Source organism: Lissotriton helveticus, chromosome 7 (assembly GCF_964261635.1).
Source record: "Lissotriton helveticus chromosome 7, aLisHel1.1, whole genome shotgun sequence".
NCBI lineage: Eukaryota > Metazoa > Chordata > Amphibia > Caudata > Salamandridae > Lissotriton > Lissotriton helveticus.
The window spans coordinates 1,961,175,774-1,961,199,125 of NC_136068.1; the positions used below are offsets into that span (position 1 = coordinate 1,961,175,774).

Genomic DNA, 23,352 nt, shown 5'->3' on the forward strand with positions numbered 1-23,352 from the left:
AAAAAAGAAGAAGAAAAAAGTTCTTTTCAGAACTACCTCCAATTCTCATCAAAGAGCTATATTCTTAAAAAAATGAAAAAGAGTAAGTGAAGTGGAGTGCATTGATAAAGGAAAGGAAAATGAGTAAGAAAGAACAGAAAAGTATGAGAGGAGAAAGGAAGTGAAGTAGGGGGACTGAAAGAAGGTGAGTGTTGGGAACGAAAGTAAGGAGAAGGAGAGTGAACATGGGGAATGTGGTTATTCAAACAAAATGTAGAAAAGGAACGGGGGTGTGGAAGGATAAAAAAAGATGCATTGCTGGAGTTGCTGCAAAAGGGACATATTGATGCAAGAAAGGGTCGTAGAGGTGACGCAGTAAAATCTATGAGATATCACTACGTCACTTTCATGACGCTGTTGCGTCCAAATCTTGCGCCTGTTTCACAGCAGGCATAAGACTGGTGCAGGCCCTTTCACATGGGGCCTGGCCCCATGTGAAAGGATGCATTCCTGGAGTTGCATCATTTTTGTGACACACTCCAGCAATGCATCACTTTTGCGCTTACAGATACGTCTGAAATACTGACATATCTAAAAGTACTTGCGACATAATACGTCATATATTTAATATGACGCATGAGTAGAAAACTGAAGGCCTCATTTATGAGGCCATGCGTCACTTTTACGCCACCGGTGAGTCACTTTTTGTGACGCACCAGTGCTGTTAAAAATGCACCTTATTCAGTCATATTTACAAAGTGACACTTCTAGGTAGATGCATCACTTTGTAAACCCCTGCGCCACATTATACCTACGTCAGGTGTAATGTATGCAAAAGGGACGTATTGACGCAAGAAAGGGTCGTAGAGGTGACGCAGTAAAATCTATGAGATATCACTACGTCACTTTTATGACGCTGTTGCGTCCAAATCTTGCGCCTGTTTCACAGCAGGCATAAGACTGGTGCAGGCCCTTTCACATGGGGTCTGGCCCCATGTGAAAGGATGCATTCCTGGAGTTGCATCATTTTTGTGACAGACTCCAGCAATGCATTACTTTTGCGCTTACAGATACGTCTGAAATACTGACGTATCTAAAAGTACTTGCGACATAATACGTCATATATTTAATATGACGCATGAGTAGAACACTGAAGGCCTCATTTATGAGGCCATGCGTCACTTTTACGCCACCGGTGCGTCACTTTTTGTGACGCACCAGTGCTGTTAAAAATGCACCTTATTCAGTCATATTTACAAAGTGACGCATCTAGGTAGATGCGTCACTTTGTAAACCCCTGCGCCACATTATACCTACGTCAGGTGTAATGTATGCAAAGTGGGTATATTGACGCAAGAAAGGGTCGTAGAGGTGACGCAGTGAATGAACGGGATTTTCCCTATGCTACGCTCCCCGGTACGCTCCCTGTAGGTAGATGCGTCATTTTTTAAACCTCTGCGCCACATTATACCTCTTTCAAGTGTAATGTACACAGAGGGGTCATTTCTCCACAAAAAGCCTCGTAATAATGACACAGTGAAATCTATGAGATTTAACTGCGTCACTTTTAGGACACTGTTACGTCAAAATCTTGCACCTGCATGACAGCAGGGATAAGACTGAGGCAAACGCTTTCACATAGGGCTTTCCCCATGTGATAGGATTCTGACACCTAAGCAGGAGTACAGATGAGATGAAGCCTGTCCAGGGGAGCACAAAAGGTGAAGCTTGTGTCCAAGAGTGCAATGGACAGGACTAAACTGGAGTAGTGTGCAAAAAAAGATGACCCTCATTTATGAGGCCCTGCGTCAGTTTTGCACTGCTAATGCGTCACTTTTTGTGACGCATCGGCGGCATAAAACATGTACCTTTTTGCGCCATATTTAAAAAGTGACGCATGTACAGAACACAGGTCCTATGTACAAGCATTCATTTTCACTACTGAAAGCCATTACTTTACCCTAAAATCGTTTTTTATTTAATATTTTATGAACAGAGCACAGATCCTATTTACAAGCATTAATTTTCACTACTAAAACCCATTGTTTTGCACTAAAATCGTTTTTCAATTAACATTTTAGAAACACTGCACAGATCCTATATACAAGCATTCATTTTCACTACTAAAACCCATTGATTTGCACTAAAATCGTTTTTCAAATAACATTTTAGAAACACTGCACAGATCCTATATACAAGCATTCATTTTCACTACTAAAACCCATTGATTTGCACTAAAATCGTATTTCAATTACCATTTAGGAACACAACACAGGTCCTATGTGCTTCTTAATCTGAACTCTCTATCTAAATGAATCATAACTCACTTTACAAATGCTTTAGGAGATTCAGAACAGTGTCAGATTCACACACCAATATTTCTTTAGCAGAGCAAAAGGTATGTTCTCCAGGCACTGCAACCATTAATGGCACAGAAAACCTCTAATTCTACCCACATATTGCTCATGGTAACCAATCAAAACTCTTCCCTCTGTATTTTCAAACCAACACCCTTCCCCCCCTCAGCCCTTTCTACCTGTTACCATAGCAACTCCCTCCTCACTGAGCTGCCAGGGTTAAAAGTTTATTCTACAATGTTGCAAATCACCTCTGCAAGGATGTTTGACCTGCGAATACACCAGCTTATCTGTTGCAATGTTTCTTAAAATGACTTTTTTTTAACCATTCAAATTACTTCTTACACAGAACACAACCATGCACCCTAACTTTCAGTTTTCAACTATCTCAATCTACCAATCATTGCTTGTGATTCAAGAGCACTGAAACTCCACAGTTTTTTTGTGCAAACTCCTATTGTTCGAACTGCCATTTTAATCCTTCACGTCATCTGACTGCACCAGAACCTCCTCTCACCATGTACTCTGTCTGGATTATTGGACATAGCTACATTCACTGGGCTCAAAGGTATGCAGCTAACAGAAATTTTCACAACCTTGATTTACCAAATGTGCACATAAAATGAATTGTCCAAAAAGGATTGATACCATTGGTGAAAACCTTTTACCATCTGCCACACCCTAACCTCATAATTTTGCACTGTGGTGGAAATGACCTAGGCACTTTGACTGGGGTAGGTCTGGAGATGCTTTTAAAAGACACCTTTGCACAATTGATGACACTTTTTCCACAAACTGCCATGGTATACTCCAATATATGCCAAAGACAGAAAGGGAACTGGTCCAACCAATTTTGTCCACAATTTGAGAAAGCACGGAAACATGTGAATAAATCTGTTTCTGCTTACATGAGAGACTATGGAATGGGTTCAATATACAACAACAACTTGCGTTACAACATGCAGGATATCTACAGAGGAGATGGTGTGCACTTCTCAGATGAGGGGAATAGAATATTCCTCCTGAATATAAGACTGTGCATTGGAACCTACTTGTAGGTACCTAAATCAGCCACAGGACCCAAAAGCTCTTTTCAGAGCTACCCTACCTCTGATCACTCCAAATGATTATCTTTTTCTTACTTTTTTCACTATTTTTGACCAAAGTACGCTCCCCGGTACGCTTCCAGGTGCGCGTACCGGGCGCTCCCCCCGCAAAAATTTAAAAATAATTAATTTAATTTTTTTTACCCGAGGGACACTTTTATGGCCCCCACATCAAACCTAGTGGGTCAGGGGGGTCTACCCTGCCCCCTTTTGGTTATTTCCCCCTTTGTTTTTAGCCACCTCTTGTGTCTCGATCCTACCGAGACACAAGATGGTGGCCGCTGCGGACTGTTTCGAAGGTTTACAGACACCCGAGAGCCAATCAGCTTTCCGTGCGCAAGTCGCGTGGCGCGCCCGGAGCGGCAGGGTGCGGCTATAGATATATAAATGTTTTTGAACCTAAATTACTCAAAATTCTCTGGAGCACATATCTTGAGACACAGCAAAGGCACATCGGGCTACGAGTCCCTACAATTTTGCCAAGTTTGGTGAAAATCCATTCAGCCGTTCGAGCTAAAAGTGCGACCGACCGCCCTATGGAAATTAACATGGGGAAAAGACGATTTGGGACCCCCCTTTTATCCCCGCCCCCGCTTGACGAATCCCCCCAAACTTTTAGGGAAGGAGCGGAGAGACGCGAGGCAAAGTTGCTGAAAAATTCAGGCAGATTCCTCAACCGGTGCCAAAGTTATTCCCAATAGAATGTTGCGATTTCCCTATGGAAAACAATCCTAACTATAACTACCTACTGGCGACCGCCAGTAGGTAATATATATATATATATATATTACCCCCTTATTACCTACTGGCGGTCGCCAGTAGGTATATATAGTTAGGATTTTTTCTCTATGGGTTTTTTGAAAATTCTATGTCTAATAACTTTGGCGTTTGTGGACGGAATTGGCTGAAATTTTCAGGAAAATGGCACATTTTGTTTCTGAGCAGCCCCTGAAAATTGGGGGGGTTTCGTCCAGGGGGGGTCGAGAAAAAAGGGGGGTCCCAAAACGTGTTTTTAACATTGAGTTTTCCATAGGGCGGTTGGCCTCACTTTTAGCCCGAACGGCTGAATGGATTTGCACGAAACTTGGCAAAATTGTAGGGACTGGTAGCCCGATGTGCCTTTTGTAGGTCTCAATATATGTGCTCCAGTGGATTTTGAGAAATTAACGTTTAAAAAAAGATATATATCTGTAACAGCGGACTGGGCAGCGGCCCAGGACGCGTACTTTTCGCGCAACGGAGCTTTGTGAAGCGAAGCTGATTGGTTCTCCGGCGTCTGTCAACATTCCAAACAGTCCGTAGCGGCCGCCATCTTGTCTCTCGGTAGGATCGAGAGACAAGAGGAGGTCAAAACAAAGGGGGAAATAACTATAAGGGGGCATAGTAGATCCTCGCTGACCCCCTAGGTTTGATGTGGAGGTTTTAAAAGGGCCCCGCGGGGCAAAAAAAAATAATAATAATAATAATCGAACGGCTGAATGGATTTGCACGAAACTTGGCAAAATTGTAGGGACTGGTAGCCCGATGTGCCTTTGCTAGGTCTCAATATATGTGCTTCAGTGGATTTTGAGAAATTAACGTTCAAAAAAAGATATATATCTGTAACAGCGCACCGCTTCGCGTACTTTTCGCGTTACGGAGCTTTGCGAAGCGAAGCTGATTGGCTCTCCGGTGTCTGTAAACATTCCAAACAGTACGTAGCGGCCGCCATCTTGTCTCTCGGTAGGATCGAGAGACAAGAGGAGGCCAAAGCGAAGGGGCAAATGACCATAAGGGGGCATAGTAGATCCTCGCTGACCCCCTAGGTTTGATGTGGAGGTTTTAAAAGGGCCCCGCGGGGCAAAAAAAAAATTAATAATAATAATCGAACGGCTGATGACCATAAGGGGGCATAGTAGATCCTCGCTGACCCCCTAGGTTTGATGTGGAGGTTTTAAAAGGGCCCCGCGGGGCAAAAAAAAATAATAATAATAATAATCGAACGGCTGAATGGATTTGCACGAAACTTGGTAAAATATTAGGGACTGGTAGCCCGATGTGCCTTTGCTATGTCTCAATATATGTGCTTCAGTGCATTTTGAGAAATTAACGTTCAAAAACAAGATATATATCTGTAACAGCGCTCCGCTTCGCGGAGATAAAATTATATGTGTATTACCTAGCTGTTGCTAACACCAGTTAGCGACGGCTAGTAGGAGATAGCGACCATCTTGGGTCCCACTTTGCATGTGAGTGATATTTATCACTAATGACATGCAAAGTGGGCATGCCAAGATGTTAGCGACTGGAAACAGTCGCTAACATCGCTATCTCCTATTATCAACTTTTGGAAATATTCGAGATAAGCGCGAATATCTCCAAAAAGTAACAGCTGCCCTGAGCAGTTCTTAGCCATGTTATCCAATGGGAGGTGGATAACATGGCTAAGAGCATTAGCTCGGTAATGCATGAATATCGCGGAGTTTTCAGCGACATTAATGCATTGCGCTCGTTTTTTATCGTATTTGCGATAAACCTTGATAATAGCAAGGTTTATCTGCGATAATTTCTGACGGTAAAAAAATCTTTGCAATGCATCGTTAGGGATAAATATCGCTTAACTTTGGTAATATGCCCCAACGTCTGTTAACGTTCGATTCGAAGGAAATCAGGAATTGTTGAAAAACATTGTGTGCGCCATCTTGTCTTTTTTCAAATGCCACACTTTTGTCGTGCACGGCAGCCATTTTAGATGCCTTGACCAGATCCACTCTGTGAACGCTGTCGATCCTTACCATGGCTCCCCACCCTCGCAAGCATCTCCCCCAGGCAGTGGTCACCCCCGCTCTCTGTTTTATGCATGGGTAATAAACCTCCCCCCATCTGCGCTGTTCTTCCCTGAGAATCACACCCTGTGCCCGCCCGACACCTCCCTTTCGCCCTATTCACTACCGCACCCTCTGACACTCCTTTTCCTCTGTGTCCGATTGTCCAGGCCGGTCCTAGGCTATCAGCTAGCCCTGCAGATGTAGTTTATGGCCACAGCTGTAAAGAATCACCCGTCTTCAAAGGAGTTATAGTAGATCAAGGCCCACACTCGATGAGATCCGTCACAGCAGAAGCGTTGCTATTATCTGAAAACCATCCTGTATTGTGATTGGGGAGGGGACCGAGCGTGAAGCGGAAGATTCCAGGGATGACTCTTTGTACATCAAAGTTTTTACAATTATGTGTCACATTAAAAATATATAGCACTCCGACAAAGTAGTAAGATTATAAAACTTTAATAATTTATAAATATATACAAGAAAACAAAAATAGTAATAACATATAAACATTTTTAGAGAAAAACAACGAAGTAGCGGTCGGCTGTGCGAATAGTCCCAACGCAGCACAACGTCCAGATTTCCGGCGTGGGGCGTCGCGGGGGGTGGGTGATCAGTAGCAAACTGTTGTGCGAATAGTTCCAAGGCAGCAGAACGCGCCGAAATCTAGATGACACAAAAGTGATGTCTAGTAAGTTGCCACCCAGCAAATAACGGCGTGGGGCGTCGCGGGGGGTGGGTCATCAGTAGCAAACTGTTGTGCGAATAGTTCCAAGGCAGCAGAACGATGGCACCAAGGTGATGTCCAGTAAGTTGCCGCACTGGTTTTGGTATCCTACAATGCTGCTCCGAATAACGGCGTGGGGCGCCCCGGGGGAGGCGGCGTGAACGGGCCTCTCCAGGTGGAGTGTCATCTGTTGTAGTGGGGCGCCCCTTTACCGTTTCAGTTGCCATTCCGTCCGCTTTTGGTCCACTGTGTCAAAATCCGCCATTCAGCTGAGTTGCGCCCACTCTTGCGGTGCAGCGATAGGCGGCTGCCACAGGACTCTCAAAATGGCGGCAGGCTGTTTCCTTTTTGGGCCTGGTCCACTGAAATGGCCCTGGGACACCTTGGAAATCGGACGCTTGTCTGCTAGGTCTTGGACCCCATTCTCGAAAGCGTCCCCTCCGCCTTGAGAATTCATCAAAAGTTTTGGGGGCCCCGACTCCTGCAGGCTTCTGGTGGGGAGCGGCTGCCATGATTGCTCGCGGAATGACCACGACGGAGCTACGAGATGGTGGTGCTCTCATGGTGACGCCAGCTTCAGTCTGAAACATCCAGAAACAAGGTGGGGCTTTCATCGTTTGGGGGGAAAAAAAAGTTTTCATCCAATGAAAAGTGTTGTTTTTAGGTCATATGATCAAGCCTTCCATCATTAGGAAACCAAAAGTAAAATGAACCAATGAAAAGTTTTATAAAGAAGTCACATGACCTGTTATGCGGCATAGGGTATAAAATGTGGAGAAAATACGTTGGCACGTGAGGCGGTGTCAGTAGCGGACCGATGTGCGAATAGGCCGAAGGCAACACAACGCGCCAAGATCCGGATGGCATCGAGGTGGTGTCATAGTTGAGAGTTCTGAGCAGCGGTTGTAACACTGTCTGAAGCTTATTTGCAGCTGCTGCAGCTTCACTACGCGCGAAGATCCGGATGGCACCGAGGTGGTGTGTAGGAAGTTGCCGCACTGGTGTGGCCATCCTACAATGCTGAAAGTCGGCGTGGGGCGCCCCGTTGGCCTGTGAGTTTGCGTCAGTAGCGGACCGATGTGCGAATAGGCCGAAGGCAGCACAACGCGCCAAGATCCGGATGGCACCGAGGTGGTGTCTAGTAAGTTGTCGCACTTCTGTGGCCATCGTACAATGTTGAAAGTCGGCGTGGGGCGCCCCGTTGGCCTGTGAGATGGTGTCAGTAGCGGACTGATGTGTGAATGGGGCTAAAGGCAGCGCAACAATATTTTCTACTATATTTCCGGTGTAGAAGAGACCACAAGGCGCTGAGATGCCAAGATCCGGATGGCACCGAGGTGGTGTCTTGCAAGTTGTGGTACTGGTGTGGCCATCCTACAATGCTGAAAGTCGGCGTGGGGCGCCCCGTTGGCCTGTGAGATGGCGTCAGTAGCGGACCGATGTGCGAATAGGCCGAAGGCAGCACAACAATATTTTCTGACTGACACCACAAGGCGCTGAGATGCCAAGATCCGGATGGCACCGAGGTGATGTCTAAGTTGCGGACTGGTGTGCGAATGGGGCCAAAGGCAGCGTAACAATATTTTTTGTATGGAAGATACCACTAGGCGTTGAGATGCCAAGATTCGGATGGCACTGAGGTGATGTCTAGCAAGTTGGTGTGGTCATCCTACAATGCTGAAACTCGGCGTGGGTCACCCCATTAGCCTGTGAGATGGCGTCAGTAGCGGACCGATGTGCGAATAGGCCGAAGGCAGCACAACGCGCCAAGATCCGGATGTCACCGTGGTGGTTTCATAGTTGAGAGGCACTTCATCTGCAGTGGGGCGCCGAGATCCGGATGGCACCGAGGTGATGTCTAGCAAGTTGCTGTACTTGTGTGGTCATCCTACAATGCTGAAACTCGGCGTGGGTCGCCCCATTAGCCTGTGAGATAGCAGTTCTTTGGATTTGCGAATAGGCCGAAGGCAGCACAACAATATTTTCTGACTGACACCACAAGGCGCTGAGATGCCAAGATCCGGATGGCACCGAGGTGATGTCTAAGTTGCGGACTGGTGTGCGAATGGGGCCAAAGGCAGCGTAACAATATTTTTTGTATGGAAGATACCACTAGGCGTTGAGATGCCAAGATTCGGATGGCACTGAGGTGATGTCTAGCAAGTTGCTGTGGTCATCCTACAATGCTGAAACTCGGCGTGGGTCACCCCATTAGCCTGTGAGATGGCGTCAGTAGCGGACCGATGTGCGAATAGGCCGAAGGCAGCACAACGCGCCAAGATCCGGATGTCACCGTGGTGGTTTCATAGTTGAGAGGCACTTCATCTGCAGTGGGGCGCCGAGATCCGGATGGCACCGAGGTGATGTCTAGCAAGTTGCTGTACTTGTGTGGTCATCCTACAATGCTGAAACTCGGCGTGGGTCGCCCCATTAGCCTGTGAGATAGCAGTTCTTTGGATTTGGGCCTGGCTCGTCTGCTGTAGTGGGGCGCCCCTTTACCGTTTCAGTTGCCATTCAGCTGAGTTTCGGCTGCTCTTGATGCTACAGCGACAGGCGGCTGCAACAGGACTCTCAAAATGGCGGCCTGTTCTTTGGATTTGGGCCTGGTCCACTAAAATGGCCCTGGGACACCTTAGAACTCGGACGCTCGATTTTTTTTTCCTTTCCTGTACATGCAAAAAAAGGTAAATGCCCGGTACGTTACACGCTTCATCTGCCACGATGAACTCTCTAGAGGAACCGAAAAAAAATATAGTTGTGGTAACTATACCATGCATCGTCATATGGAGAGGTGGCAACAATTAATTATAGTGCTGCATAAAAGAGAGATTTGGAGGAGAACCCCTGACCTGCTAGTACATTCATCAAAGAAGTGGCACTGAGAGCTTCAGAGGCAAGGGAAACGGTCCCAAATATTTAGAAGAACTTTGGAAAGATTAAAATGACATGTTTAGATTGTGGCAAATTTATTTCATGTGGACATCTGAGTGTTACTCTAATAAATACAGCATATGAACATCATCATAGTCGATGGTTGGTAGAGACATTTTGACTATATCCTGGACCTGCCCGTCCTCGCCCAAAATGGCGCCAGAATAAATGGGACTCGTAACTCCTTGTTGTGTACTGGTTGCAGAACCTTGAAATCACGAGATACGTATGCAGTTTTGAAGCACATGGCGGGCGGGGACGAGAATTGATTGAATATTTCGACATCCCTATTGATATTAAGTTCTGATGTGTTATTGATTACTGTACTGTTGAAAGTTCGAATTAACGTCACCCATGGTACTTGCCCGCAAATGTATATCTAGATAATTTTATTGTAACTGGCCCTGTCGTATTTTAATTATAAAATGTACGTCCACCGATTCCGTAACTGTTAGACACCTTAGTTCTTGCAACCTAATGGCCCGCCCGTTACGTTCCTCTACAGTGTAAATGTCTATTCATCATATACGATTACAGTTTGCTCCGTGGCCGGCCCACGTGGTTATAGGCTCGTATTTGTATAATGAAATTTTCACAATAAAGGTTTTTAAAAGAAAACATGGTAGTAGTATATACATTGGTAAAGTTTTTAATAATAGTCACTGTTTTAGAATCATTAAAAGGCAAGTGAAATAAAGCAGACCAATTACATGAAGGGTAAAAGGTATAATACGAAGGAACGCAGTAAAGATAAATGGTCAAGGGCTGTTGTGTTTTCTATTCCTGCAACATAAAGTGATCGATAAGAATCTCATATTCAGGCGTATCGGCGACTAAGACAGCAGGTCGACCCTCTTTTGCTCAACGGCTCCGTCATGGGACGAAGAAACGCTCTTTTTCTCGAAAAAAGAATATATTTTACTTGCAGGACAGTTGTAAAATTTCCGGGAAAGTACATTAGCCTGGAACATTATAACATATATTTAAGAAAAAATAATGTTCGGAAGTAATGAAAAGCGTAATTTTTAGGTCATATGATCAAGCCTTTCATCATTACAATAAGAAAAGTAAAATGAACCAATGAAAAGTTTTATTAACAAGTCACATGACTTGTTATGCTTACGTTACGCGCTGCGCGCCCCGGATGACTTCCGGATGCGCTAACGCGGCGCGTCATATGACGCATTACGCGACAACGCAGGTACAGAATATAGTCAAAATGTCTCCACCAACCAGCGGTCGGAACACAACCCCTTTCAGCAGGCTAAATAGTTCTGTTAAATGACAACAGAAGGGACAGGCAACAAGAACCATCAGTCAAAGAGGGGAGGGCTAGTTCTTCTCTACCGGGTTACATTGGGGCGCTACCGGAACTGATCGAATTGGTAGTCTACAGTGTTTCTGGATGTTTCAGACTGAAGCTGGGGTTAGCATGAGAGCAGCACCATTTCGTAGCTCCGTCGTGGTCATTCCGCAACCAATCATGGCAGCCGTTCTTTATCGTTATTTTGGGCGGGGTGGGTGGCGGAGCCGAGCTGTTTTGCAGCCATCATTGTGTGGAGTTCAGTTCATCTCACTAGTTTTGTATTTGTCATGAGGGGTTGTTCCTAATGTTTCTATTTTTGCGAGGTCAAAAAGAGATCCCATTAGTGGCCTACTGATTTTGCTCGATTCTTTTTCTTTTTTTTTACACGATTTTTCGTTATCTGCAAAGACTAAACAGAGTATTGCGACTCTGTGTTTGTTTGTAAATAGAGAATGAACCAAAGAGAACTAATTCTAAAACAGTAAATACTTGGATAACAATGAATCAAATGGAGAGAGAAGCAGGCACGACGGATTACAATGGGGGCAAAGACCTGCGTTAACTACCTTTCACTATCTGCAAAGAGAGAGTACTCCTAATAGAAATGAGGGGGGGGGGCACCATTCAAAGCAGATCAGTGTGCATAAACACGAAAATGTTTTCACTTACCACGTACTTGACATTCGACAGCTTATGATATTTGCTATTAAAAAACCATTGAAATTCACTGAAAAAACCATAGGTTATAGACCATATATAGTTAGGAATTAGCATTTACAAAACCTTGAAAATTCACTGAAAAAACCATAGGTTATAGACCATATATAGTTAGGAATTAGCATTTAAAAAACCTTATTTTACTCACACAAAACCATTGAAATTCCATATATAGTTAGTTGCACTAACTATATATCGCGCACCTGCAATCCACTGCTGATGATGTCACATATTACATCATTCATGACATGGTCAGTGACATCACTGATGACATCACTGATGACATCTCAAATGACATCACTGATGACATCACTGATGACAACATCCAGTGACTGTATGTTTCTGTAAAGTTAAAATGTGTCTTACATATTGAAGAATGAGTGGAAGTATAAGTGTCTGGACAAAGGATTTAGTAGGTGCATGACTGAATGCATGAGTGAGTGATTAAATGTGTCTCACTGAGTGCATGGGTTAGTGACTAAAGTGTCTTAATTTGTGCATCATTATGTCTGTTGTTCTGTAAACTGCTGCATGTTTTGATCAGTAGCTATATGATTAACTATATGGGTTACTGATTGATTGTCCAAGTATTTGTATGGGAGACTGAGTGTGTGTGTGGCTGGCTGGGAGGTGTGTGACTCTGTGCAGATCAATGTGTACTTGTATCAATGATTGTATAACAAGGTAAGTATGTGTTAGTATATGTTTGAAAATGTAAGGTGCTCTATGTTTAACTGTATAGACAAGAAAATGGAAGTGTCATTGATTCTTTACAGGACTGACTAGGTGTGTGAGTAACTCCATGGATGAGTGGCAGACTGTGAGTGTCTGTATAGGTGTATGAGTGCATATGATAGTGTTGTAAAGATGAGTGATTGTATGTATGAATGATAGTATGGGTGAATGAGTGAAGGTGTGTGTAGACGTAGGAATCAGTGAGTGCGTATGTAGTAACTAGTATTGGTGTGTCAATGGTTTCAAAAATTATATTCTGTATTTAACACTGGGTGAAACAGAGGTTATATTAAAATGTGAGGAGATGCATTGTATTGTCACATGAATGATATCATCAGTGATGTGGTCATTGATGTCAAATGAGATGTCATCAGTGATGTCATCAGTGATGTCATTTGAGATGTCATCAGTGATGTCATCAGTGATGTCACTGACCATGTCATGAATGATGTAATATGTGACATCATCAGCAGTGGATTGCAGGTGCGCGATATATAGTTAGTGCAACTAACTATATATGGAATTTCAATGGTTTTGTGTGAGTAAAATAAGGTTTTTTAAATGCTAATTCCTAACTATATATGGTCTATAACCTATGTTTTTTTCAGTGAATTTTCAAGGTTTTGTAAATGCTAATTCCTAACTATATATGGTCTATAACCTATGGTTTTTTCAGTGAATATATATATATATATATAAGGGGCAGATTTATGTTTCCTGGCGCATCCCTGCAAATCAGCAGGGATGCACCAGGAAAGATGCGTGACGCAAGTTTACCCTTGCGCCACCACAGAGGCGCAGCATTTACAATGCGGTGCATCATGGCGCATGGATAAAGAGATGCGTGTCGCATCTGCCGGCGTAAGGTTGGCACAGTGCTGGAGTTGTGTTTTGGGCACGACACAACTCCAGCACTGTTCCAACCTGGCCTATCCACAACATGCGCAAGGTTTTGGCGCAGTGGGTCGGAAAAGTGACTGAGTGAAATCTTGTGGATTTCACTCAGGCAATTTTCCGAGGCGTTCCTGCGCCGGAACGCTCACCCTGCGCTGGTACGCCCACATGAAACCTGATGCAGGTTTCATGTGGCGCAAGGCTTTACAACGTGACTCATCTCCCGAGATGCGTCAGGTTGTAAATCACCCGCAGCATGGCGATAGCTTTACACCGCCGCTGCTTCACAGAAGTGATGCTCGGCGGCGCAAAAGTGGCACACGAGGCTTGTAAATCTGCCCCATATATATGTATATTAAGGTACAAATGTATTTGTATATCTGGACAGTTGAAAACACAACTTCTAAAATTAGATCGATCTTATTGGCCGAGGGTTTTTTTTCCTCTTCAGCCACCACCGCCTTATAGGAGTGAGGGTCCCACGGGGCAGGTGCGCTTATTGGCTGGCCGCAATATGAAAGCAAATGATGCAGCAGACATTACAGGACTCCGGGACTGAGGGGCATATTTACAAGCCCCTATCGCCAAAGGAACATCACTTTTAGTGATGGTCCTGTAGCGATATGGGCCTCACCTTATTTATAAGGCAACATTAAGCCATTGGCTTATGGCTGCTTAGGAAATAAAGCACCATTTCTTGCTAATCTTAGCGTGAAAGGGGCGAGCAATGGGTGTTGCGGTGGGCGTTCCACCGCAACACCCATTGATTTTGATGCTGCCCCCTATTTATAAGGGGGGTGTCAATATGGGGCAGTGCCAACATTAAGATCAGGGAAAACCTGGTCCTACCCGGGCAAAACAAAGAGAAATGCTTTATTTTTCCGTCCCGTCAACTAAGGCAGCCAGGCACTATGGTGCAAGGGTGCCTGCGTTGGCGCTAGGCTGAGAAATTTAGCACCAGTGCAGGGAGAAATGCAGGGCTGCACCGTATTCCTGTAAATTCGGTGCAGCACTGCGTTTCAGAAGTGGCGGAGCGCAGGGTTAAGCCAAGAAGGCTAACGCCGCGCTCCGTTATTTTATTTGTAGATATGACCCTTAGTCCTAGTCCACTTTCCTGGAAATGCTTTACAAAATTAGTATAAGGGGGCAAGTTAGTGATACTCTACCGCCCTAGCCCTTATGAGCGGGTTCCTATTGGGACATGCCCGAGGTCCTATTTCTTTTAAATGTTTTTTAGCTGCAATCCTGCCGCACTCACAATGGAATCACAATTGTTTTTTAATTATAAAGACCCCTAGGGAGAGCCAAGGCATGAGGATCAAAACATTTTAAATTATTTTCAATTTGAGGAGCTAGGCATGCATGGGGCTATTGCAAGCTGATAACACACATGAATTCTTTTTGCAGGATTATTACGAATAATTTAGATGGAATGTTTATTTCATTAATTCACATATTACAAAGTTTAATAATAGGTATTTTCACAAAATATTGTCAAGAAAATATTATTTAAAAACAGTTTTTAAACATATCTGAGTTGGTGTTTAGCAGTTTTTAGCAATAAGTGCAGCCATAAAGCCAACCACAAAGGGACCCTGCACCCCAGATGCAGAACATACAGCTCCAGTTCAGAGTGCTTTGAAAAAATATGGTAAAGTCCCCTGGGGTCATGAATTCAATGAACCAGGGGTCTTACTGTATGTATATTAGTGGAGGGATGCTGCACTCGAACAGAAATACCAGGGCCTGTGGCGTAAATTCTACTAGTGGGTCTGCAGCATTGATTGTGCCACCCACTCAACCAGCTCTTTAAACATGTCTCAGGCCTGCCATTGCAGAGCCTGTGTGCGGTTTTAAAATGGCACTTCGACCGTGTAAAATAAACCTTTTGCCAGGCCCAAACCTTCCTTTTTAATACATATAGGTGATCCCCTAAGGTAGGCCCTGGACATCCCCAGAGGCAGGGTGCAGTGTATTAGATAGTAGGATATGTACTTTTAAGTTTTACATGGCCCGGTACTGAAAAACATTTAAAATGATTTTTCATAACTGCATGGCCTAGCTCTACCATAGGATAACATCGGAGTTGCCTTATTATATTTTCTATGAGTAATTTCCAAAAGGAAAGAGATAACCAGTTCATGTTTGGTGTCTTTGAAATTGGTGTTAAAGACTTATTCAGCGATGAAGTTTGCGTTGTTATTACAGTTTTATAAATGTCACTTTTAGAAAGCTGGCATTTTTCTGTCATTTAGTGCCTAAAGCCTAACCTGGGTCCCTTGACTGGGTGTAACTGACAGTTACACTTTGTGAATTCGTCCCAGACAGATACACAAAAGTTGGATTAGGTGTGCTTGAGTGGGCCATCAGCTGGCAGGATGGGCAGGGTGGAGCTGAGAACAGCCCCAATTACACCTGGATAGCCTGTGCCCTTCCTTCACACAAAGGGCCTAACAAATCTGCATGGACGTTTCAGTAACCTTTAAGAAAGGGCATGAGAGGCAGGAAATTCTTTGTACTTCAAAGCCATTATCTAGAAATTTCTCCCACCTTCCATCACCAGGGCATCAGTCTATAAAACAGGACCTCAGGCACCACCACTTCAAAACACTCCTGAACCTGTGGATTCTCTGCCAGGAAGAAGGACTGCTGTGCTGCTGAAAGGACTGCCACTCTGCTGGACTCCTTCTCTGAAGGAGCTACTGCCCTGCTATGCTGACCTGCTGCCCTCTGCCCTCTTGCCTCAGGAGGAAGAACTGGATCTGCAACCAATCTTGAACCCAGTACCCCAGAGTGACTCAAAGGGCCAGTCTTCTGGCCTCTTGATCTAAGCTTCAGGGATAAAAAAAGGGTCCCCAACCGCTCCTGAACCCTTCTTCAGTGACTCCCTGAACTCTAAGTGGTGCCCCTCAGGTTCTAGACCCTTGGTGCTTCTCTTGAGCTCTTATAATCAAGCTTTTGGACTCTGCAGTTGCAAACAGTCCCATTCACACTGGAACTGCAACACTCACACTGAGAATCAGTGCAAGTCACCATCAGTCTGTCTCTTCTGATAATAAGCATCGATCACCCGTAGAGGACGTCAATGGGAGGCTCCAGCCCACCTGTCTGCGAGGCCCGACATGCTTCTTACACCACATCGAACACTGCCCACGACGTTCTCCTTGCTTCCTTCAACCCTCTTCAATGCAATCAGGACTCTTGGCACAAAATTTGAGGAGATGAACCTCAGCTGGGCTAATCTGGGACTGTATCCGACCAGCGATTTATCGTGAACGTCCTGAACTTTTGACTTTGACCCAGTCCAGCATGTCCAGATAGCCATGGTTTGTGCTTTATGCTTTTAGGTGGTATGTTGCAGTTTATTCTTTAGAAATTGAATCCTCCATTTTTACTGATTTGATTTTTGTCATGTTGGACCTTTTTCAGTGATTACATGAAGCTACATTTTTTTCTAACTTGGTGTGGGATCCTTTTTGTGTGGTGTTTTCACTGTTTCGCTGTTGCCTCAAAGTTACGACTTTACCACTCTACCAGGGGGTTGAGCACAGGTTAATTTGTGGTTTGCTTGTTCCTTACCCTGACTAGGATTGTTTTTGCTACATGTCCAGGGCTCAACACAACAGTCAACTAGTATCCAATTTCTAACATGCTCCTTATCCCTTTCTAAGCCCTTCACATTTAGAAATCGATTATCGCATATTTCCACGACTCTCCTTAGTCACTACCACATTTGCTTTGCAGAAGTAAACATACTTGTGTAGTGATCTCATAATAAAAAATGTAGGAGTAGTGGAGGTCAAACTTTGCACCTGTATATTGTGAATTGCATTTTGTAGTTAGTAAGAAGTAGGGGTGCGCGGTAAACTCCACTCTGCCAGCGGAGCTCGCATTTTGCCATTTCGCCCTCCACTTGGAGCACGGAGTTCAGCAGAAACTCTGCCTATCCCCGGCAGAGCAGGGTTTATGGTTCACGCTCACCTGACTCAATGACAACTCGCACTTTATTGACCTAAGAGGCGCGCGAGGTCTTAAAAGCCAAGGAGCACGTCAGGAGCATTCAGTACAACGTAGTGGATTAGCGGATGGGGCTCTAGTGTCAATCATACAGCCTCTCTTACAAAACACAAGCCCTACCCACTTCCAGGTAACCCCTAGAATATGCTCAGCCATGTAATTCTTGTATTTGATGAGTCGACCTGGAAGTACTAAAACTGCAAGCTAATGTGGATTGTAAAATGACCAATAACTGTCAACAGACATTGGGCTTTAGTAACGTACAGTCTATGAAAGTAGTGATGGGCGGCCATCTTACCTTATTCTCTAAAAAATCCTCATCCCGGTCTGAATCAAAAGAGCCCCAGAACATGAAAGTAGGTTAATGCCATTTCTAAATGGCCCCTTGTATGGGAGGATCTTTGCCTGCTATTAAAGTGAGCGCCGGGGAAGCTGTCCCACCACAGAGATAGAGAAAGGACAAGTCCCGTGTGTGACTTTTGTCAATTATGGAGACTTCAGCTGGCTGGCGGCACCCCAGGCTGGGAAACATCCTTTACAACGAAACTTTTACAACGCAGTGCTTTTACAACGCAGGTTTTACAACAAAAACCAATACAATGCATTGCGCTGGGGGGCGCTCTAGGATAGGGAATAGTTTAATTTACTATCCAACACCTTCCCTACTATCCACGGGGACTGGAGTTGGAATAGTAAATTAAACTATTCACTATCCAGCACCCCAAAGCGCTATGCGTTGTAACAGCATGCGTTGTAAAAACTGCATTGTAACAGCATGCGTGGTAAAAGCATGCGTTGTAATGTCATACACCCCCCCCCCCAGGCTAGCAGGAGGCAGCTGAAGGAGAGAGCTCAGAGAAATGTCATCCCAAGGTCACCTCACAAAGGTGGCACGGGGGAGGCAGCCCAGGGACGTGGCATGCAGGAAGCATCAGACGGAGGCCCCCCAAAACGCACAGCATGCACAAGGCGGCACGGGCGAGCTGCCGGCATCAGTTGGCTCATGAAGGCAGGGCGCAGGAAGTGATGCAGGTGAGCAGCATGCAGGGGGTAGAAGGGGAAGCAACGCACAGGAGGAAACAGGAGTCAGACCCCTTCAGTAAGGGAAACATGCAAACACCCTTGATGACGTCAGCTTAGTGTTTACAGGAGGCAAAAAGGATCACGCACAAGTTGGCGGGAGGCTCGTGGAGAACAAACCGTGTTTGTCATCGTGAGGCTGCAGGTAAGTTCTTATTGGGCAAGCAAGTCTCAGGTGAGACAAGCAGCAGTTTTATCTCATGTTCATGTCAAGTTAAAAGGCAAGTGTCCTACCCGGACTTGCAACAGCAGCACCGAAGCAGAGGCCCGGCCCCCGCCCACAGTCCCTCTGAGTGATCCGTTCCGCTTGGCGCTTCGCAGGCGCTAGACGGCTCTGTAGTGACAGAGAGAAGTTGCTTCAGCAGCGGGAGAAACGAGCAGAGTGGGCGTGCCCGAGAGTGGCCCCAGAGTGACACCTGCAGGCACAAATAACAAGCAGGATCAGCTTCCGGGGCAAGCAATGCTCCGCCTGCTTGTGAATGTCGGTGGACTTTGGCGGAGTTTTCCGGTAACTCCGCAGAACTTCACGGAGTGAAACTCTGAGATCTGCCCAGGCCCGGTAAGAAGTACTAATGTAGCCACATGCAGTCTTTGGGCGGAAAACTTGGGAAAAACACATTGGACAGGTTTGTATTCACAATGCATCTTGACACAAAATTCAACACGCAAATGTGGCACAAACACCAACATTGCTCCATCAATTTTTCCTGAATATGTCTGACTTGTTTCAGATAAGTGAGCATCTTCTGTTTTCTGAATCAACGAGTGTAACTGTGCTTTTGATTTGAAATTAAATATTGAATTGATGTTTTCTTTTGATAGGTTTCAGTTGAAGGAATTGTTGTTGTGCGTCAGTTTCCATTTTCTTCAAGCCTGAAGAGGATGTCTGTCATCAGTCGTGTGATTGGAACTGAGAAGTTTATGGCCTTTATGAAAGGGGCTCCAGAAACTATCATCAGCTATTGCAGACCAGAAACAGGTACACGGGTGTTCTGGTTTATGGGAAAACCCCCGGCATCTCTAAGATAATGAACATTTTTCCATATCCTATGTCGAGATGATTGTTCAACATCTATCTTTCTCAAATGTTCATGCTTTGATTTGCTTAATATTTCTGTTGCTAGTCAATATTCTGGCCAACAGATGTTAGTTTGCCTAACAATAAACAAATAGCCTCGTTAAGAGTGCTAAACCAAATTACCCTGACCCTGCTCGCAGGCAGGTCGCTCCCCACGCTGCTGCACGGCTCTGCCTGCATTGTTTTTGCCTAATCTTGTATTTTTCCCCCGTGCCTAACTTGCTTTCTTGCCCTGACTTGTTTTTTCTTCCTGTGCCCAGTTCTCCCGCGGCCCTGCCTGTTTTTTCCGCTGCTGCATCCCTTCGGCCCGCCTCCCTGCAATCCCATTTGCCGCCCCCTCCGGCCTCCCAGCTGCTCCTCCCTCCCACATCCCCTCGCAGGCAGGTTGCTCCCCACGCCACCACACACCCGCCAGCTGCCTCGTTTCCTCCTGCTGCCTGCCGCCATCTCCCTGCTGCCTGCCGCTGTCTCCCGCTCCTTTCTTCCCGCTGCTGTGTCCCTGCAGCCCCGCCCCCCTGATCTCCATTGGCCACCCCGCTCCCACCTCCCAGCTGCTCCTCCCTCCCTTTCCACCTCTTTAGGGGGCAGTGCAGTGGCGTAGGAGCGACCTTTGACCCTTCTCGCAGGCAGGTCGCTCCCCACGCCACCACACAGCCGCCAGCTCCCTCGTTTCCTCCTGCTGCTTGCCGCCGTATCCCTGGTGCCTGCCACCGTCTCCCACTCCTTCCTTCCCGCCGCTGCGTCCCTGCAGGCCTGCCCCCCTGATCCCCATTGGCAACCCCGCTCCCGCCTCCCAGCTGCTCCTCCCTCCCTTTCCACCTCTTATGTAGGCCGCGCAGCGGCCGCTGGCAAGCCCATCTGCGCCCGTCCGTGCCTGGACCGCGCCCAGTGCTAGAACCCCTGGACCCCGTGAACGCCACCATTCCAGACTCCGCTACGACTCCAGCACCCTCTACGCACTCAACGCTGTCCGAAACCACACCTGCATCCAAGCCGCCCCGAAACGGACTCAAGGACCTTTCTCCTGCCACACCTGCAGCTTCACCTGCGTCAGAACCACCAAACCTCCAAAGACTGGACCCAACCACCTCCGCTGCATACTCCGCAACACATGCTTCGCATGCAAACACGGCGTCAAGCTCTGGGATCTGCTGGACACCTCTGCCCCAGACGTAGCCTTCCTGACCGAGACCTTGTGGAACGACTACTCAGCGCCCGACATCGCCATAGCCATCCGGGACAGCTACAAGATCACCTTCAGGGATCACACCAACGGAATCGGAGGAGGAATAGCCATCGTCCATAAGTCAACCCTCAAGGTCGCCACCCACGCAGACAACACCCTCAACATCGCCGAACACCTGCACTTCTGGATCCACACCGACCCCAACACCACCCTCAGAGGAACACTCATCTACAGACCACCCGGACCCCGCAATTCAGCGACTCCATCGCCGACCTAGCCAGCACCCACGCACTCACCTCCACGGACTACATCCTCCTCGGGGACCTGAATTTCCACCTTGAGAACAACAACAACGCCAACTCCGCCACCCTGATCGACAACCTCGCCAACCTCGGCCTCAGACAACTCATCACCACACCCACCCACGCTGCTAGCCATACACTGGACCCCATCTTCTCCACAGGCACCCACGTCGCCTTCGACCATACCACCGAACTCCACTGGACCGACCACCGCTGCATCCATTTCACCTTCAACAAACCAACCCCACACCACCGCACCCAACAGCTGCCTCGCCGCTGCTGGAGCAAAGTCACTGAAGACCAGCTGATCACCACCCTCGCCCAGAACCCATCCACCGACCCCACCAACCCAGACGCCGCAGCCCGCAACCTCAGACAGTGGATCGACGACTGCGCCAACACCCTCGCCCTACTCAAGAAACCCTCCAACAACCACGCCAGCAAGAGAGCCACCTGGTTCACCGACGAGTTGCTGACCTCCAAACGCGCTTGCCGGAAACTAGAGAAGATTTGGCTCCACGAACGCACTCCGGACAACCACGCAGCCCACAAGGACGCCACTCGCAGACATCACCACCTCATCAGAATAGTCAAGAGATCATCCTTCAAAGACCGCCTGGATAACAACGCATACGACAGCAAAGAGCTCTTCAGCATCGTAAAGGAACTCTCCAACCCCAGCGCCAACGCCAACGACATACCGCCCTCACAAGAACTGTGCATTTCACTAGCCATCTTCTTCAACCGCAAGATTGCTGACATCCATGACAGCTTCAACACTATGACCCTACCTCCCCTGTGAACACCACCAACGCCAACTGCATAACCTCCTGGTCCAACGTCGACGACAACGAGACACGCAAGGTCATGAACTCCTTCCACTCAGGATCTCCGTCAGACCCGTGCTCACACCACAACAAAGCAGACGCTGCCATCGCACCCCAACTACGGAAGCTCATCAACATCTCCTTCGAAACAGCGACATTCATTGAAAAGCTGGAAACACGCCGAAATCAACGCCCTCCTCAAGAAGCCCAGGGCGGACCCCAAGGACCTAAATAACTTTCAGCCCATCTCCCTGCTCCTATTCCCGACGAAGGTCTTTGAGAAAATCATCAACATGCAACTGGCCCGCCACCGGGAAGACAACAACATCTTGGACCTGACCCAGTCCGGGTTCAGAACAAAACACAGCACCGAGACAGCCCTCATCGCTGCCACAGACGACATCAGGCGCCAACTCTACAATGGTGAAACATCAGCCCTCATCCTCCTGGACCTGTCAGCCGTCTTTGATGCAGTCTGCCATCGCACTCTAAAGACATGCCTCCTAGAAGCTGGAATCCAAGAGAAGGCCCTTGACTGGACCACGTCCTCACTCTCCGGCAGAACCCAGAGCGTCCGCCTCCCGCCCTTCCGATCCAAGGCCACCAACATCATCTGTGGCATCCCCCAGAGCTCATCCCTCAGCCCGACGCTGTTCAACATCTACATGGCCCCCCTCGCACAACACGACCACAAGATCATCTCCTGCGGCGACGACACCTAGCTCATCCTCTCCCTCACCAAGGACCCGCACACCACCAAAACCAACCTCCACCAGGGAATGAAGGCCATCGCCGACTGGATGAGGAACAGCTGTCTGAAGCTGAACTCGGACAAGAGGGAGGTACTCATCCTCGGACCCACCGCCTCAGCCTGGGATGACTACTGGTGGCCGACCACACTGGTAACAGCACCGACACCCACCAACCATGCACGCAACCTAGGATACGTCCTCGACTCTTCCCTCTCCATGTCTAAACAGGTCAACGCCGTCTCCTTCTCCTGCTACAACACCCTCCGCATGCTCCGCAGGATCTACAACTGGATTCCGACCAAAAAAAAGACGAACGGTGACACAGGCCCTTATCAGCAGCAGACTGAACTATGGCAACGCACTCTATGCAGGAATCTCAGCCAAACACCTAAGATGATCGTCAACGTCCCCCACCACAACCACATCACCCCCCACCTGAGAGACCTACACTGGCTCCCCGTCGATAAGAGGATCACCTTCAAGCTCCTCACTCACGCAAACAAAGCACTCCACAACGCCGGACGAGCCTACCTGAACAGCAGACTCAGCTTCTA

General features: G+C 46.9%; 1 protein-coding gene across 1 annotated transcript in view; it reads left to right on the forward strand.

Annotated features, from left to right (window-relative positions):
• Positions 1-23,352, forward strand: part of LOC144770018 (putative cation-transporting ATPase 13A4) — a 380,863-nt gene that overhangs the window by 156,040 nt on the left and 201,471 nt on the right. The window contains exon 14 of the mRNA XM_078654211.1: positions 19,476-19,632. Within this exon, the coding sequence (XP_078510337.1) occupies positions 19,476-19,632 (157 nt within the window). The remainder of the gene's footprint in view (positions 1-19,475; positions 19,633-23,352) is intronic.